Source organism: Pollicipes pollicipes, unplaced genomic scaffold, assembly GCF_011947565.3.
Source record: "Pollicipes pollicipes isolate AB1234 unplaced genomic scaffold, Ppol_2.1 Scaffold_7231;HRSCAF=8579_pilon_pilon_pilon, whole genome shotgun sequence".
Lineage (NCBI taxonomy): Eukaryota > Metazoa > Arthropoda > Thecostraca > Pollicipedomorpha > Pollicipedidae > Pollicipes > Pollicipes pollicipes.
In genome coordinates, this window is record NW_023597034.1 from 30162881 (window position 1) to 30179186 (window position 16306).

Sequence of the window (16306 nt, forward strand, 5' to 3'; positions counted from 1 at the left end):
TGTGGGCATGCCTCGAGGCCGTTCAACGTGCCTACGCCGCTGGTGGACGGTTTTCTTTACTGTTGGCGTCCGTCTATTTTGAGAAGAAATGGCCGGATGCTAGTAAAAGTACGTTGTGGGGCGTATCTCAAGAGTAAACTTAGTTATTTTGCGAAACCCCGCCGCTTTCTTACCGGACACTCGTAGCCACTCTGCTTACTGGGAGAATGTATTTTGCCGTCAGTTGCGTAAAAAAGTGGATGCGTCGTTGACAACGCACTGAGTATACATCACTGGTTGCATGATCATATGTCATGTGAAAAAGCTTATCAAAACAATGGCGGATATGCTGAACCACTGAGTGTGCTACAAGGCTGGAATATACAGCGATACGGGAGCAATCATTAATTGCACGCTCTTGTGCTCCATATGGCAAGCACTGTCACAACAACGGCGACCATGTCTGGACTTCGCAGTTATCCGTGAGCGCGTGCGCGTCTTTCCAATGCGCGTTAATATTCAAGATGGATGCAATTTCGAGAGATTCCAGCATCGCCCTCGAAGATCGCCACTTATAAGGCGTCACTGTGCGCCCATTTATACACGCGTGCATGCGCCACGGCTCAAAATCTCGGTTATGTTGTCGCTCGTTCGGCGTGTGTCTCCGTTCCCAGTACCCTCTAATTCTCCTCAAGCTCGGACCACAGCACCACTTCCTCGGGCGCCTGCGCCGACCAACGCAGCAACAAGCACGGAAACAGGCACGTCATCACAGCTCGGCAGCCTCATTTCAACAGCAACCCCGGTAACCTACAGAGTCCAGAGTCAGCGGTTCAGAGTCCGACCAACGCGGCCGGACTCTGCACCACCCACGAGAGAGCGAGCAGGCGGCAGAGTCCGCGGACGCCGCCGCAGCGTGACGGGCCACCGCGAGCGAGCGCCGAGCGGCCGCCAGCCCGGCCCGGGTGGCGGCCGCGCTGTCGCGTCCTCCCGAGCGGCGGGCGGCTCGAGCCAGCAGAAGCGGCGGCGGTGAGGACGGCAGGCCGGGGGAGCGTGTGCCGTCCTCAGCGGAACAGGGGCGCCCTAGAGCAGGACACAGCAGCAGCAGCAGCGCGCCGGGTAGTCAGGGAAGAAGACCTTCTTCTCGTGGCCGCAGACGAAGAAAGTGCCTTCCGTCTCCTTGTAGCGGTAGCCGACGGTGTGTATGGGAATCTGCTGTACGTCGTGCCGCTGAAACCGTCCATCGGGTGATCACCACCACCAGCACACTAACCTGAACCTAACGAATCCCCGCAACCATCACGTGCAGTTGCGTAACCACGCCGCTTAGTTCAGTGATGTAGCTACGTTAATACACACTTACGACTCATCACGATATTCGAAATGAAATAGACATACGCGGGGGCGCGCAACCAGGAAAGGAACACACTGCTGAGGGCAGGCCACATAGCAGTGCCAATTATAACACAATCAATAAATATTGATCGAAGGTCAAAGTCGCATGAAAGCCAAATCAAAGTCGCTCGGTCGTAACTGGTCCGCAAAAGACGACGCAAAAGACAAAAGTCTCAGAGGATTATGCAACTCCACACCGCAGATGGAGATCCTTCGTAAGTCTCACAGATCGCGAACGTACGTAGCACAAAGCTTCCCAGTGCATGAACATGGGACACCTTGATGCACTGCATCAGTGCGACGAAAGTCGTTTGCTAACGCTCGTGGCCCCCGTCCCACCTACCATCTACAGAACTCTTCACGCAGACAGCCTCCCGCGGAACAGTGACTGGCTGCAGGTTCCGAAGAGCTCAGCCACACGTCTGACGGCGTGAGGACGCGCGAACCGATGATCTCCGGCAGGCAGCGCCACGGCCGTGGACGCCGCCGCTGGAGCCGGCCGCCGCGCCACAGCTCACCTGCTGGAGCAGGCGCGCCAGCGGCCAGCTCGTCTGGTGCTTCTTGACCAGGTGCTGAGAGGCGTGCTCCACCTGGTCCTCCGGGAAGCCGGTGAACGGCCAGACGAAGAGGCCCTGCGCCTGGCACACCGTCTCGCCGCTCACCTCGCGCACCTGTTCGTCAGGCAGCCCGGGCGTCGCCACCACGTACTTGTCGCTGTGGACCTCCCTGAGGGCCCACGCACGCCGGCTCGTATACCAGAACACTGTGCACGGCGCCGACACGGCGCTGCCCCGCGGACGGTGCTGAGCACCGTTCTGCCAAAAGCGGACTCTGCTGTTTGAGCTTTTGCGCTGAAAACAACCGACATCCGCTGTGCCGGGAGGTAACGCTTGAAAAAAAACATCAAGCAACCATTGAAATACATCATGAGAGTACGCAACGTTTCTAGCAATATTCCTGGGTGCTGATAGATCATTCGCTGTATTTTTAATATTGATAGGAATATTTCAAATGATAAACATGGGTGACAATGGCTACAGAGCACACCATAAGCACAGCTTGTTGCTTGTAGCCGGAGATCCCACCCATGACGTCGTTCCAGTTCAACGGATAATCTTGCCCCCGACATTCCACCAAATACAACTGTGAAGTGTTCTACGGGTCGCGCGATGTACCAGTACGCAGGGGCGGATCTAGCCTGGAGTTTCTTTTTTTTTTGGGGGGGGGGGGCAACCGTTCGTCGCCAGCTGGCTGGTGTGGGATCCGAGGTCCAGTGCAAGGTGCCTCTCGCGAGTACCTAGTAGGGACACCATTCAAAACCGAAAAAACACCGAAATGCTTTTGAATCTTAAACAGAAGTTAAAACAAAACAGTTAAAACACTTAAAGTTAAAACAGACGGTAAGTAAACCAAACTTTTATAAGGGTCTGGGAATGTTTTTTTTTGGGGGGGGGCAAAACATACTCTCAGACGTTTCGGGGGGCATGGCCCCGTGCCCCCCCCCCCCCAGGATCCGCCTATCCCGTACGGCCACCCGTGAACGTCTCCTAATAAAGCACAAATAAACCGCTAACTTCACAGACGTCTCCCGGGGCTGGGTTGAATCGCGCTAGCCATCTACTTGTCGACCTTTCTGTGAGCTGGACCAAGCAATAGCTCCCTCTGGGCCTCTTGCCCACAGCCGCTGAATCATAATTTTAAAGTCTTAACCTCGTGCCGCGAATGCGCTAGTATAATGATGGCGTTCCTCGTTACATGGAATATATCACGCTCATGAGTACTGCTAGAAGTGGGTTTTCAAAGCGCAACACTTGACAGCCAGCGTCACCTGGAATGCTAAACGTCTTGTATCATCAGCAAAAAAAAAAACATGTTGAAAACCAGGAGCCCGACGCATGGCCAGGACAATCAAGCCTTGGTCAGAAAACTACGCCTTCCCGTTGGCTACCACGTGCCGAGTCCAAACACTGCGCATCTCGAACTTCGCTAGGAGTTCGATGCAGCGACAAAATAGGCGTCGGCTCTCATCATTGTTCAGGTCCCTACACGGGACGGAGGTGCTCTGCAGGGCCGTTGACCCAGCGGGCGTCTATAGCGGCGCCACGTGACATCGTCCCCAGTCCCCACCGTCCATCCCGTCTCGCTGTACCACTTCTGCAGCACGTCAATGCAGTGAGGCAGAGGCGCAGTCAAGGGATGGGTGACGGGATCCCTCCCACCTTCCTGGGCCCGCATTGCTTTCGTATTTTACCACAAAAGGCTCCAAGCACCCCTCCCCCAAAAAAACAGCGCTTTGCGCTCTCACCGAACTTCGCTAACGCCTCCCCCTCCCCCCTCTTTCCTGGCTGCACATCCGCGGTGAGTTAAACTTGCCTGCAGTCTGACGCAGTGCGCGCAGCACCTCCGCGCCGCCGGCATCACTCACCAGGTGGCAGTGAGCTCGACGAAGTACTTGAGATTGCGCTCGCCGCGGCAGGTGGGGCAGGTGATCATGCCGGAGCCGTGGCACGGGGTGCACTCGTTGGTGCCGGTGCCGCCGCACCTGCCGCACTGCTCCTGCTGGCGCACACCGCTGGCGCCGCACGGTCCGCACGAGCTCTGGACGGCGGCCCGACACGCGTCAGGCGAACACGTTCAAGGGGCTGGTCGAAAATGAGCCGACTGGTAACGGGCGATCACCGCTATGGTCGTGTGACAATCATCCCGTTGGTGGGAAATGGTCGGACTTTTTTATAAAAAAAATTACGTAAGTTGTTCAGTGCGTTACTGAGGAGCATCATTCACATAGATCAGACAGTGCTATAAGCCTTATTCCTCGAAGAAAAAACAACAGGAGAATGGAGATATAGTTGGGCTGAAATTTCGGCAACATGCCTTTATCGAAATAATAGCAGAAGTGCCCAACAGCCAGTCGCTGTAAATATGTAGTTCTGCTATTGTTTCGATAAGGGCATGTTGCCAAAATATCAACCTAACTATATTTTCCTTCTCCTGATTTTTCTCCGAGGAATAAGGCCAATGCCACTGTCTTATCTTTGTGAAATTCTTAAAACATAAACCGTGACCTGGCACTGATCGGTTTGTCCTCGACTCGGGTCACATATGAGCGATTTCACACCTGATTCGCGCCGCACTAGACCCGCGTCACGCCTGACCCGTGTCACACCTCACCCATGTGACAACTGACCGCACCTGACCCGGTGTGGCCGACTCACCCGACCGCGGCCGGCGCAGTGCTGGCAGCGTTTGTCGCCGTGCGCCTGACAGTCGTGACACGGCCTCAGCGACTGGCTGTTGGGCACCTCCAGAGTGCGCGTCTCTTTCTGAAATCGGCAGCACGTCACAGGACGGTTACACAGACCACAGAAATCTCTCGAGAAATCTCGAGCGATCGAGCGAGAAATCTCTCACTCGCTTTTGGGAAAATCTCACGCGCTTTAGGCAAACCTATCGATTGTTTGTTTTGTTACAGTACGACATGGCTCTTAATTTCAATTTTCCACCTGTTAGCAAACGTTTCCTCTGGCATTACTTAACTCCGACATTCAGTGCAAAGTACCATTCGAGATCAACACTAGCTCCCCCCCCCCCCCACCACTTAAAACTAAATCAAGGACCGAGCAAGCATGGACAGAAAACCATGGGCGTTAGATCATACAACGCAATGCGCCGGGGGGGGGGGGAGCACTGACCTGGAACAGATGTTTTGGAGTGATGGGCATGTCCCAAGGTCCCGGAGGAGGGGCTCCACTCGTAGCTAACGAGTCGCCCTTCCACGGCTCAAACTTCCACTTCGTCTCCCGTTTCTCCGTGAAGGTATCCAGTGTGTACTGACGGAACCACAACAGGCATACGAAATCGCTTATGTTCGACACGCAATGCGCGAAAGATGACTTGACATGTACGAATCGTTTCTCAACTTACCATTCGCACGGGGCAGTTGACGCGATTCCAATCTGAAATTTCCATGCGATCCCGCTGGCACGTGCAGTTCACGTGCAGTTCAGAAAAAAAATGGAGAGCGGCTACGCCGCACTTGCACGAGTGAATCTCTCCAGCGCCAGAACCCTTAATCTTCCCAGGTATTCAACATCCACCAGGAGCAGGCGCCTAACTGGTTTCATTCGCGCTGCCATATCCCGCTGGCTCCCACAGTGCACAGCGCGCCGCTGCTGGCTGCTGGCCGACCTTGAACGTGGCCGACGGCACGACGCTCCGGATCTCCATGTCCTTGATGGGCCCGGAGCCGTAGCAGCAGTGCTGCGCCACGAAGGCAGCCAGCGCCTCCTTGACCTCGCCCCTGCTCAGCGGCTGTTGAACGACGTCCATGCGAGGCAGGTCCGGTGGCGGCGCCGTCGGCACCGCGCGCGACGGCGGCGCCACGAATCCTGCGACAGACGTAGGCCTAGCTCAGGTGCCAATCAGCCTCGGCTGCCACGGTGTGGCGCATCTGCATGGTGCAATGTAATTACAAGGGCTGATGCCTGAATGGGGTAGGATACACAAAATAAAATGGCTAAAACGGAAAAGACGAGATGTGCGATAAATCTTTAAGGAAACCCTCCCAACGTATGAATAAATGTCCCGTGACGTCGAGAAAAGGCTCTAAAAGAAGTGCCCTGACATAAATGTTGGGGAACGGCTGCGTCTGTCCCTGCCCGAAAGCATCTACTCTCAAATGGCCGTGCTTCTAAAAAAAAAACACATAAATCAACAGAAGCGTACCGGGATGGTAAAGCAGAATTAAGCCTCCGGAATTCAGATATCTAGTTTTCCGAAAGCGTGGCAAATGCCGCGCCGGAAGCGAGCGTAATTTCCAACTGCAACATCCGGGTCTCACGTGGAATACGCCAAATCACAACAACGCAGCAGCACGGGTTTTCCGGCCGGTGGGAGCCGGCGGCGGGGGGCGGGAGCGAGGAACCCCTCCCCCCGGTACGAATTCCCCGTAGTCCCGTCCGCGGAGCCCAAGTCATGTCACCCAAAATAGCAGGGCATCTACGCAAGGATGACAGTTATAAGCCAAGCAAAGTCGTGAAGCAGGTGCGAGTCCGCCGGCCGGCCCTGGTCCCCTGGGAAAGGGAGGGGAGCGCACGACAGGTGGGGGCACCCGAGAGGCCGCGTCCCAACCCTCCCATGATCGCATGATCATGCAGGCACCACAACGCTTATCACGCAGCCGCAGTACCACGCCCTCCACCGTTCAGCAGCGGCGAGCCTCCCCTCCACGTAGCGAGAGGCGCTGGCGAATGACCCACAGCTCTGTCCCACCAGGTGACCCGGCCTTTCACTGCCACAAGCCCTGGCTGCTGACTGAGAAGGTGCCCTGGGTTGTCCGGGACTGTAGGACGTCGGCGCAACGTCAGTGAAACTGTCGGGAGTTCATATTGGCCGCAGGAGGCATATAGGCGGAAATTCGAAAATAGAAAACAACGTTCAAACATATCTAACTATGCTTTGAAAGGTAACGCGTGCTCTTGTGCCTGGCCAAATGTACCCATCGCAGCGTAGCGCACATAAATCGTTTGAAGTGATCTACACTTCGAACTGTTTGACTTGAAACGTGATAAATTTAACTGTTTGACTTGAAACGTGATAAATTTAACTATTTCAACTTCGCAAGCAAATATGTTTCCTACGACACAATCTCTTCTGCAGCAAATGTATTACTCTATGTCAGGCTAGCGGAACGCTTAAAATGTGTTGCTGCTTATAATTGCTCCCAATCACAAACAGTGTACGATTTATTGCAACCGACGCATCATGTTTCAAAACCTTTGGTGCGGTGAGTTAGCGTGCAAATTTCGCGGTGACGTGTAAATTTCCGGCGAATAGCATGACGACTGATGCTCCCCAAATAAGACACCAAAAGCCTGGTCAAACACCACATACCCTGGCAGATACTAGACACCCTGTCAGACACCAGACGCCCTGTCAGACACCAGACACTGTGACAAACATCAGACATCGTGTCAGACATCGCACAGTCGACTAACCGCCATCAAAGTCGGTGCCTCTGTCGTCGGAGTATCGTAAGACACTAAACACCGCGTCAGACACCACATGGCCGACTCACCGCCATTGAAGCCGGTGTCTCTGTAGCCCTCGACCTTCTCGAAGGAGCCGGCCGGAGGCGCCGTTGGCCCCTGCGTCGCTCCCACGGGGTACACCTCCTGTTTGACCGGCGCCGGCGGGTACTGGGGCCCATGCGGCACGTGCTGGGGCTGAGGCGCGTACTGCGGTTGCGGTGTGTACTGGGGCGGCTGCTGGGGGTAGTGACCGCCAGCCGGTGGTGGATACGAAGACCCTGCCGGCCCCGGGTAAGGCGGCCCCAAGTTCGGCACTGGAATGCCCGACATCCTGGAACGGAGGACGTCTCTGTCAATGACATGGGTCAGGGGGAGTCCCCAAGCTCCCGCAGTAATTTGGGGCTGGGTGCTGTTAGGGCAGTCCGCGCCGCGCTCCGGAGATGCACAGCGAGCAATGCTGTGGCGCCGACATAACTATGAAACGTCACTGCGTATCGCGAGCCCCTAGATGTACAGGCCTCAGCACCTGAATCAAGTGGGAAGCACGTGGACATATGATCAACTTGGGGAGGGGAGGGGATTTTGACGAACATTACATAAGATGTCATAACGTCGACTGCCAAAAGGCGTAATGCAAGCTTCATACGCTTTAGTTTTGTCTCATGAGGTACAATTTCCCTGGCATGTGTACAGACGGCATCGAATAAAATAACTGACCTCAACTTGTGAGAGAGTTTCGGGGTAAAACCGCGCACCATCGAGACAAGAGCTCTGGCCTCCGGGGGCAAAGACCGCCGCCAGGAATACTAAGCGTGACCTTATTTTCAGTCCTGACCAGAAACCGAACTCAACCGCCGGCACCGGGGGAAGGTGAGCACCGCCGACCGCGACAGAAAGGAAGCCGGGACGGCCACTAGACCGGTCGAGAGCATCACAAAGTCACTGAGTGCGATTGTGAGCTGGGAGCTTCACCCGAACCCCGTACCCGCCGAACCCGGCACACGCGGTGCATGCTGGCACGGAGCCAAAATGCTGGCCCGGCCGCGCCGGAGCCGCGCCGGCCTGCGGCGGCTTGCAGCGGACCGGGGCCGGCAGCCATTGGCGGGTTGGCCGCCATGTTTGGGGCAAGCCCGGCTCATAGTCAGGCATTCAGGCTAAAGGACGAATCAACAAGTCAACCTCAGCGTCAACATTCGCCGTGGTGAACGCGAACGGTATCATAAACACCACTGCATAACACATCCCTGGTTTCACCATGGTGGTGCCGCTGAAAACAGCAATCCACCGTTATCGGCGAGAGTGCAGACAACCATTCCTTCAGAATGTGCCGATAAGGTTAAAATCTGAATCCGTTGCCGAAGAATCACAAAGCGCATTGATATCGTTTGAATGCGTCGCAAATCACGGCTCCGAACGGTTCTAACTATTTTCATCCAAGGTGTAAGCATGTACGGTACAACTTCTTGGCGTTCATCCGCGCCACTTCAAGGACAACGTTATCGGGTACGATAACCGACATAAGTCTGACAAGAGTATGATACATGAATGGCTGCCGTAAAGGTGAGTTTTTGGTAACCGTGGTGACAAGAGTATGGTACATGAGTGGTTGCCTTGAAGGTGAGTTCTTGGTAACCGTGGCAGCCACTGGTGCCGTCGCGCACCCAGGGGAGCCCTCCAGGCCTGGCTTCCCCCTTCTCTAGCACCCGAGCATCCTAGCGGAAGTCTAGAGATAGGCCTACAGAACCCGAGGACAGGTGCCTCAGAGAAGCCGAAGAAAAGTGTGACTAAGGTCGCATGAATGGCGCTCTAAATTTAGAATTTCAGCAAGGCTTCTTCCGGTTCTACGAGGACGAGAAGATTGTTTGCCAGCAAACATCCTTGACTAGATTTATGCCCGCAGCACCAACATTTGATCCTCGGCATCCGATGGGTCGCCGACTCAGCCCCCCCTGCCTTCCCCCCCCCCCCCCGGCCAGCGAGATGAGCGATCTTCGAGCGGCGTCTCACAGCCCCTTCGTCGAGTTGGCCCCGCTACAGAAATCCTGGGTGGACGACTGCGCTGGCGCCATCCGTCCGCCCTCACCCCGCTGCGCCAGCGCTCCTGCCGGACTGTCAGCTTCCATCGGAACATCAATATTTGGTATTGGGGTCCGTGAGAACAATCTGCAAGATGCAGAACGTCAATGACGAAAATACGCATAAACGCCTGTCCACGTTTATTATCGTGTAGGACACCTTGTGTAGCGCGCGGCGAGCGACGCGATAACAAGTGTGTTCTCCGTCGTTACTTCCATGAGCGAAGAAATACGAGGGGGCGAGGCGGGGGCCAAGCCCCATCTCACTTTTTAAAACGCGTAGCATTTACCCTGTGACGATGCCCGTGAAGAATCACCTTCAAAATTGGCATTTCCCCCTCCGCTTACGGATGCGTCCCCAAATTATGCTTCACACACATGACGTCAATAGGCAGCAATGGGCCTTCACGGAATGCCTGCGACTAGGGGTTAGTGTTACAGAAGGATGATGTTCGGACTGACGTCCGTATGTAGTGTGCTGGTGTGTCCGCGTGTAGCGTGCTGGTGTGTACACATCCGGCGATGCATACATACTGGCACATCAGGCGAGCACGGTAGGTCAAACCATCCGGTAGCTGATGAAGCCAGACACCTTCAGGCGGTTGATATCAATAATTTTCATGAATGCGTTGAGAGCTCTTTCTTTCATGGGAAGTTTTACAGGCTTCGGTCCAATGATCTGGATTCGAGGACTTAGCCTCAAATAGCACTGCTCGAAAAACGACTCGCTACAAGTAACACCCGTCCCGGGAATTTTAATCGATATCGGCAAACTTAAATTAATTTAAGATTTTGTCTATTGTGACTGTATTGTAAACATGGAGATGTTTGGGACGCTAAAGGCATGACTACGCAGCGACTTGCTTTTTGATTAGGTCCGAGCGTTTCGAATTTCTATGTCGGTTTCGGTAAGGGCGAAACTGGCCGGTTCCAGCCGATTTTTGGCGCACCTATAGGCCGGAAAGTTCTGAGATTCGTTGTGAACTGTAGCTCATAATGTCACCTATAACATATAGTCGGTTTATGTCTGAATATGGTCTAGTCTCTGGAAGTTGACGATCTAACATTGGTCTACAGAAAAACTCTGAACGGTGGATGCACGGTCTGCGTACAAGAGCGCGTGGTCTAAGGTTGTTGTTATTTTCTTCGTCAGAATCTCTTAGTGTGGTGTTGCTGGGACACCGGGTCATTGAGATCTGCGTACGGTTTCGATTCGTGTTCCTTACGTTCCACGCGGGTCCAGAATGTAATTTGTTCAATGTTAATCGGATGAAGGAGGCGAAATCGTGGTGATATACAATATTGCCTGCTAATGCCCAATTATTTCTACAAATTTTAAAAAACAGCCGTCATACTGAAAACAATATGAGCATGCGACTAATCGTTCAAGGTTATGAGCGTGTAAAAAGGGCGGCAGCCAGACCAGGACAGGCCAGTAAAAGGAAATGTTCCATATTTGAAGATAGTGAAGCAAGCATCGGATACGATGAAACAACCTCACCTGTAACTACTTGTAACTTTTAAGCAGAAAAGACTGCTATAGACAACACGATTTGTCTGTTACGTAAGCATGCCTCCCTATACGTCATTGTTTGATTATGCCATCGTAACTTGCACAGCATTTATTGAGAGCCCATTGACGGCCGTTATACGTGGAAATCGTGCTCACGAACGCCAGATATGAACGACTCGATCATCACATTTTTGTTGACCTTAATCGTCATATGACTTATCGAATGGCAGGATTTGAATGACGCAATTATGACGTCATAAATGCCAAAGTGATCTTGACATACTCTCCGACGATTACCCTCCCTATATCTGCGGCCTTTAAGCTGCAGAGCACGATGGTTTTAGGTCTAAAAATGTTATGGCCGTGAGCTGCATCAAAAGGACTTCAACAGCTCTATTTCAGTTCAAACCTCATACAAATGCGGAAGGACCACTCCCCTCAAATTGCAACTCGCATACGGTTCAAATAAGTTTTCCAGAGCGTGCGGCCTCGCTCGTAACGGTGAAAACAGTCCTTCATATTGGACCGACGCGAAACACCGTAAAATGCTAGAGAGGGGAGTGGTTCCGGATTTCCCCGTGACGTGAATTTTGCTATTCCTGGCGTCTTCTGAAAATTGCGTTACTGACTGAAGTCAAACATTCACGAAGCCTGGACAGGCACCGTGGATGGAGTTCGACCCTCACCCAAAACACAACTCCCCATCCATGTGTGCAGGGTTATGACCGTGACGAGACTGTCATATGACGGTCAGCCCCATCAGCATCCATTTTTTTTACGTCAGCGGCTCTGCACGGCCTCCCGAGACCCTACAGCACGGCCACCCAGAGCACTCCGAACAGCAGGCGAGTCCCACCTCTGGTCACACTCCGCCGGAGGGCGCGAACCTCCCCGATTGCCGGCCAGTTCACGTCACACTGTCGCGTCCCTGAATGGCCGGCGATCGGCACTCAGCGCTGCTTGGAAGAGGGGAAGGGGGAGGGGCGGGGATTTCCCGAGTTCGTCGGAGCACGCTGCCGTCACCGGCGCACACCGGGCCATCGCGGGTCTAGTGGTGGACAAAGACGATGTGCCTTTCTCTTGTAACTGTACGAACTTATCTATTCAACCCCGCATAACAAAAATATGAGTCACTTATTACGATTGCGTTGCGCATTTTTAACTAACGACGATGACAGTGTCGCTACCGTGGTTTTGACAGCAAGTATCTTACGCTGTACTGCATCCCGACGCTCCATTCAGACACCTGTCATCACTGAGCAGCCAACCAAGGATATATCCCTACCATTTGGGGCTGGACACAGACCTTCGGAATCCGACTCGGTGCGGATGGCCCACCTTCACGACTCCCAATTCGCAACAGCTTGCAAGTGAAGGCAGGGCTCTCGGGGCACACACAGTCCTGTCCTGTTTTCACAGTTCCGCCCTGTCCTGCCACTACAATCTGAACGAACACAACGCACAATCTCGGGCCGAGATATCGCGCCTGTGTTCCGATCAGAACATTCGCCTATCGTGCCCCCCCCCCCCCCCCTCCCACACACTGCTACCGCGGCTCCCCGACAGCGCTTTTCCTCCCGTTTCTCGGTTTCGTCCGCGGGCGGCGTGGATCAGCCGTTTGGCGATGCTTCCTTACGGTGCGATGCGCGTTGAAAAGCAAGGTCAGGTCACAGCTCGCTCGCCACGACAGCAGATACAAGTATCAGCAGCAGATGATCCCATGCACCAAACCAGTGGCACGGAAACCACCCACCCTGCTCCGTTCGATGTGCAAGCGGCGATAACCAGTCCTGCCCCGGACACAGTCGCCCAAGTAAGACCGACCGCCAAAAGTCCTCGTATTTCTAGGGCATTTCGGGTAACCCTATATTATTTCAGTCATGGTACTTCCAGGCCACCATTTCTGGAAGGCATGGTTCACAGACTTCGCCACATCGAACATAGGTTTAATCGAGGTACGTTACATAAGTTCAGAAAAGGGATGACCTGGCACTGGCTGCGGTACTTTTGAGACTCTCGGTTGCCTATGACTTAGCCATGGGCACGATATTTTAGAAATGACAAATCATCCACTTTGAAGTATCAGATGACGATCGGCCCGTTGCTCGGAGGCTGGGATCGTCTGCAACGAATGAACTTTGCTATCTGATTCAGCGATACGTTATCACATATGACACACCAAATGGCGGAGGTTTATTGTCAATCGGTCCCCTTCGCGTAGAGCACGGATCGTGAACAGGTGTCGTCGGTTCACGCTGCCTCACTCTGCCTTCACGAACAGCTTTCAGTTTTGGTCAGTCCGCGAGCTTGCCTGTTCCAAGAGATGTGAGAGCCGAGAGGGCCCTCACATCTAAGCATCTTAACTTCGAGCTCAATCGGCCATTCGATGCGTAATATTCCCCCCTCCCATGAAACTTCGCAAGACCACGCAGCTTGCATTACGGTTCATAATTCGCATCCAGTCGTCAGGGAGTTACCTGGAAGTGGGAGGTGCGTCGACAGGCGCTCAGTGCAGCAGGCCGGCGAGCCAGACGCGGAGTGCCTGTCCCTGCTCTTCAGTTCGCACACTGACGCCTGTCCCCGGCTGGCCGCCAGTCGAGTCCGAAAGGACTGATTCACGACCGCAAACCCTCGCAGAGCGCGCCGACCACCTCGACCGCCGCCAGCCAGTCGCCCCTCTGTTGACAGCAGCCTGAGACCAAGGCCGCCGCGGCGGGGGAGGCTCCAGCCGGCCGGCAGCTCGTGTAGCCTCGTGACGTCACAATGAACAGTCCGGCGGCGCCGACAGTGGCGACATCTGTGCCGAGCGTGTGCATGATTAGGAGCATGTGGCCTCTCGGAGCTTTCGGCAAACGTGATGACGAACTGATGAGGGTGCACTTCGGGGCAATAGTGAAACTCGTCACAGTTTCAAATAAATCAACCCGTGGCAGCTGATTAGCAGCTATTCGGACACGAGCAAAAGCAAATCAGCACGCGGTTGTCGATTTTTTTGGGAGCACGCTGCCCCCCCCCCCCCATGTTGAGTTGGGCCCCTAGTGTCTGACTGGAATCAGGGGGATCCGGAGGGGAGGGGGGGGGGGCACGGGGCCATGGCCTCCCTTGGGCCCCGAAGGAACCTTTTGGCCCCAAGGGGTCTGCAGCCGGCCGAAGAGATGTAGTTTTTTTACACAAAACGAAACAAACTTAGACATTTCTGGATTTCCAGGCGACCACGAACAGTTGGAAGCGAGAGTGAAAGGCCCACGAGAACAAGACAAATATTGAATGATTGAAGAACTTATGAATTGGGAATTTTAAGTCTCATCACACTGTCAAGGGGCCTTATGCTGTTTCTGGGGACCTGTATGCCCGCTCGCAGGGTCTTTCCGATCGTTAAGGAGCCTTCCACGCTGCTCTTGATTCTTTTACATTTGCTCGGAGGGCCCTGTGCTGTTGCTGGCTCTTCCTGCTAGCATGCCGGTACACTCAAGTCGATCAATGGCCCTTCCACGCATTCTTTCCACTCGCCGGAAAGGCTCTGTGGGCTATAGCCGTGGCCCCATATCTTAACCTGCCGGTGTACGCCCGGGCTGCTTGGGCACACTCGGTCGTTCGAGGACTCCCCACATTGGACCTTGGGTACTTCTGATCTGAATGGGAAGGAGGGGGCTACGCTCTTGTAGGAGCCTACCTGATAACCCGCTCGGGCACATTCGAACGTTCGGACCCTCTTCATTGGGTCTTGGGCAAGTCCTATTTGAATGGGGCCATACACACTTGTCGAGGCCCCTTCTGTTCGCCTCCTCGGTCGCATTGGACTGTTCCGGGGCATGCACATTGGGTCTTGGTGTTTGAATTTAGGGACCTGCGCGGAATGAAATGCAATGACCGGAATGCAGGGATATCGTTTAGGGGGTCCAAACTCCAGGAGACCACACGATGTTGCGTGCCCCCCCCCCCTTGACGAAATCCCGGATCCACTCCTGGCTGGAATACTACAAAACACGAAGGTAAAAGGTGGCCATCACTAAAAAACTATCTTCTTTGATCTTTTTGCGTAGTGGCGTCGCCATGGAGGATGCAGCCGGACAACTTGATCGCCGCAGCCTTTATTAAGCTATTTGCTGACATAATGGATAACTTAAGATAATTGGGGTTAAGCCCCTTTTTTATGACGTGTTTTTCTGCCCAGCAAGCATACGCTTATTTCTGCAACCTTAGCATGATACTGACGTCACTTATTCACTGGCCTCGTGGAGGCTTTTTATGCCGAGCGTCATTTTATCTGCTATCCATGGAAGGCCACGAGTCAGACACTGTCTTCTTTGAAACCCAGCTTTGTTCACCGTATGGTCTGATGAGAAAATAAAACCGGATAGCAGAATGTAATTTTGGGTGGGGCATCGCTGCTTCAAAATATAGATTCAGCTATGAAATACTGAATGCAGTTATGAAATGCAGCTACAATGAATGAATGCAGAATGCAGCAATGAAATGAAATGCAGCTACAATATACGTGATAAACAAAATTTTGTTCCCCAGATTTTGAGAAGGGTTCCGTGCCGAAGATGACTAATTGCTTGCACTCCAAACCACCGTCCCATACTTGAAATCAATGTTTAACGGACCCATTCTGTCTCGGGCCCTTATCGGAATAGCACATAAGGACCTTCGCCACGCCATGCATTTACGCGACTCGCAGTGTCCTGTTATTAGGCTGACGCTGTCCAGCCAGCGACCAAATGGCCCTCTTCGGCGAGCCATATACGAACGCTTGTACTGCAAGGCTCCTCAAGGACGCGTTTCACCACATCACGAATGTGGTCAGCATAACTTCAGTTGACCTTGACTCTACCAATGTTGGCCTTCGGCAATATCACTTGATGTGTAGTCGGGGTACTACTTTCTTGCGAGCACCTTGCGCGTTGCAGCCAACGGGTTGACAGAAAGGCAATGCCTGTTGACTGCCACATTGCTAACTTTCTTCTCTCCAAATAAATCACCGGTGGCCTAGAAGTCAGCCATGAATGGTTGAGCTCGGATAGATGAACCGCACCATCAATAATAGTGTTGGTATTATTTTTATGCATCATTACACGACAATTTCCCCACACTTTTAGGGGCAAGAATACGGGCAAGTTTGGTTTTGATCAGAAGTCTGGATTTTAGTCTGGAATAAATGATTTAGGATAGATTGGGTCAAAAAGGCTGTTGACCTTTGGGTTAAATAAGGTCAAACTCCAGATTGCTATCCGAAGCACATCCAGACCTCCTCATGCAGCCGCCCTAACGGTAGGCACCAGTACTAAGCACAATTTCACTGGTGTTCATTT

The 16306-nt window shown here is 53.5% G+C and overlaps 1 protein-coding gene across 1 annotated transcript; it reads right to left on the minus strand.

The window, feature by feature from the left end:
• Positions 1-52: 52 nt before the first annotated feature.
• On the minus strand, positions 53-13671 carry LOC119109662 (protein SSUH2 homolog). The gene is made up of 8 exons (XM_037233380.1): positions 13469-13671; positions 7451-7734; positions 5563-5762; positions 5067-5204; positions 4590-4697; positions 3800-3972; positions 1893-2100; positions 53-1209 (listed from the first exon to the last, which is right to left on the minus strand). The coding sequence occupies exons 2-8, from the start codon at positions 7731-7733 to the stop codon at positions 1063-1065; spliced, it is 1257 nt and encodes a 418-aa protein (XP_037089275.1). The 5' UTR covers position 7734; positions 13469-13671; the 3' UTR covers positions 53-1062.
• Positions 13672-16306: the final 2635 nt, after the last annotated feature.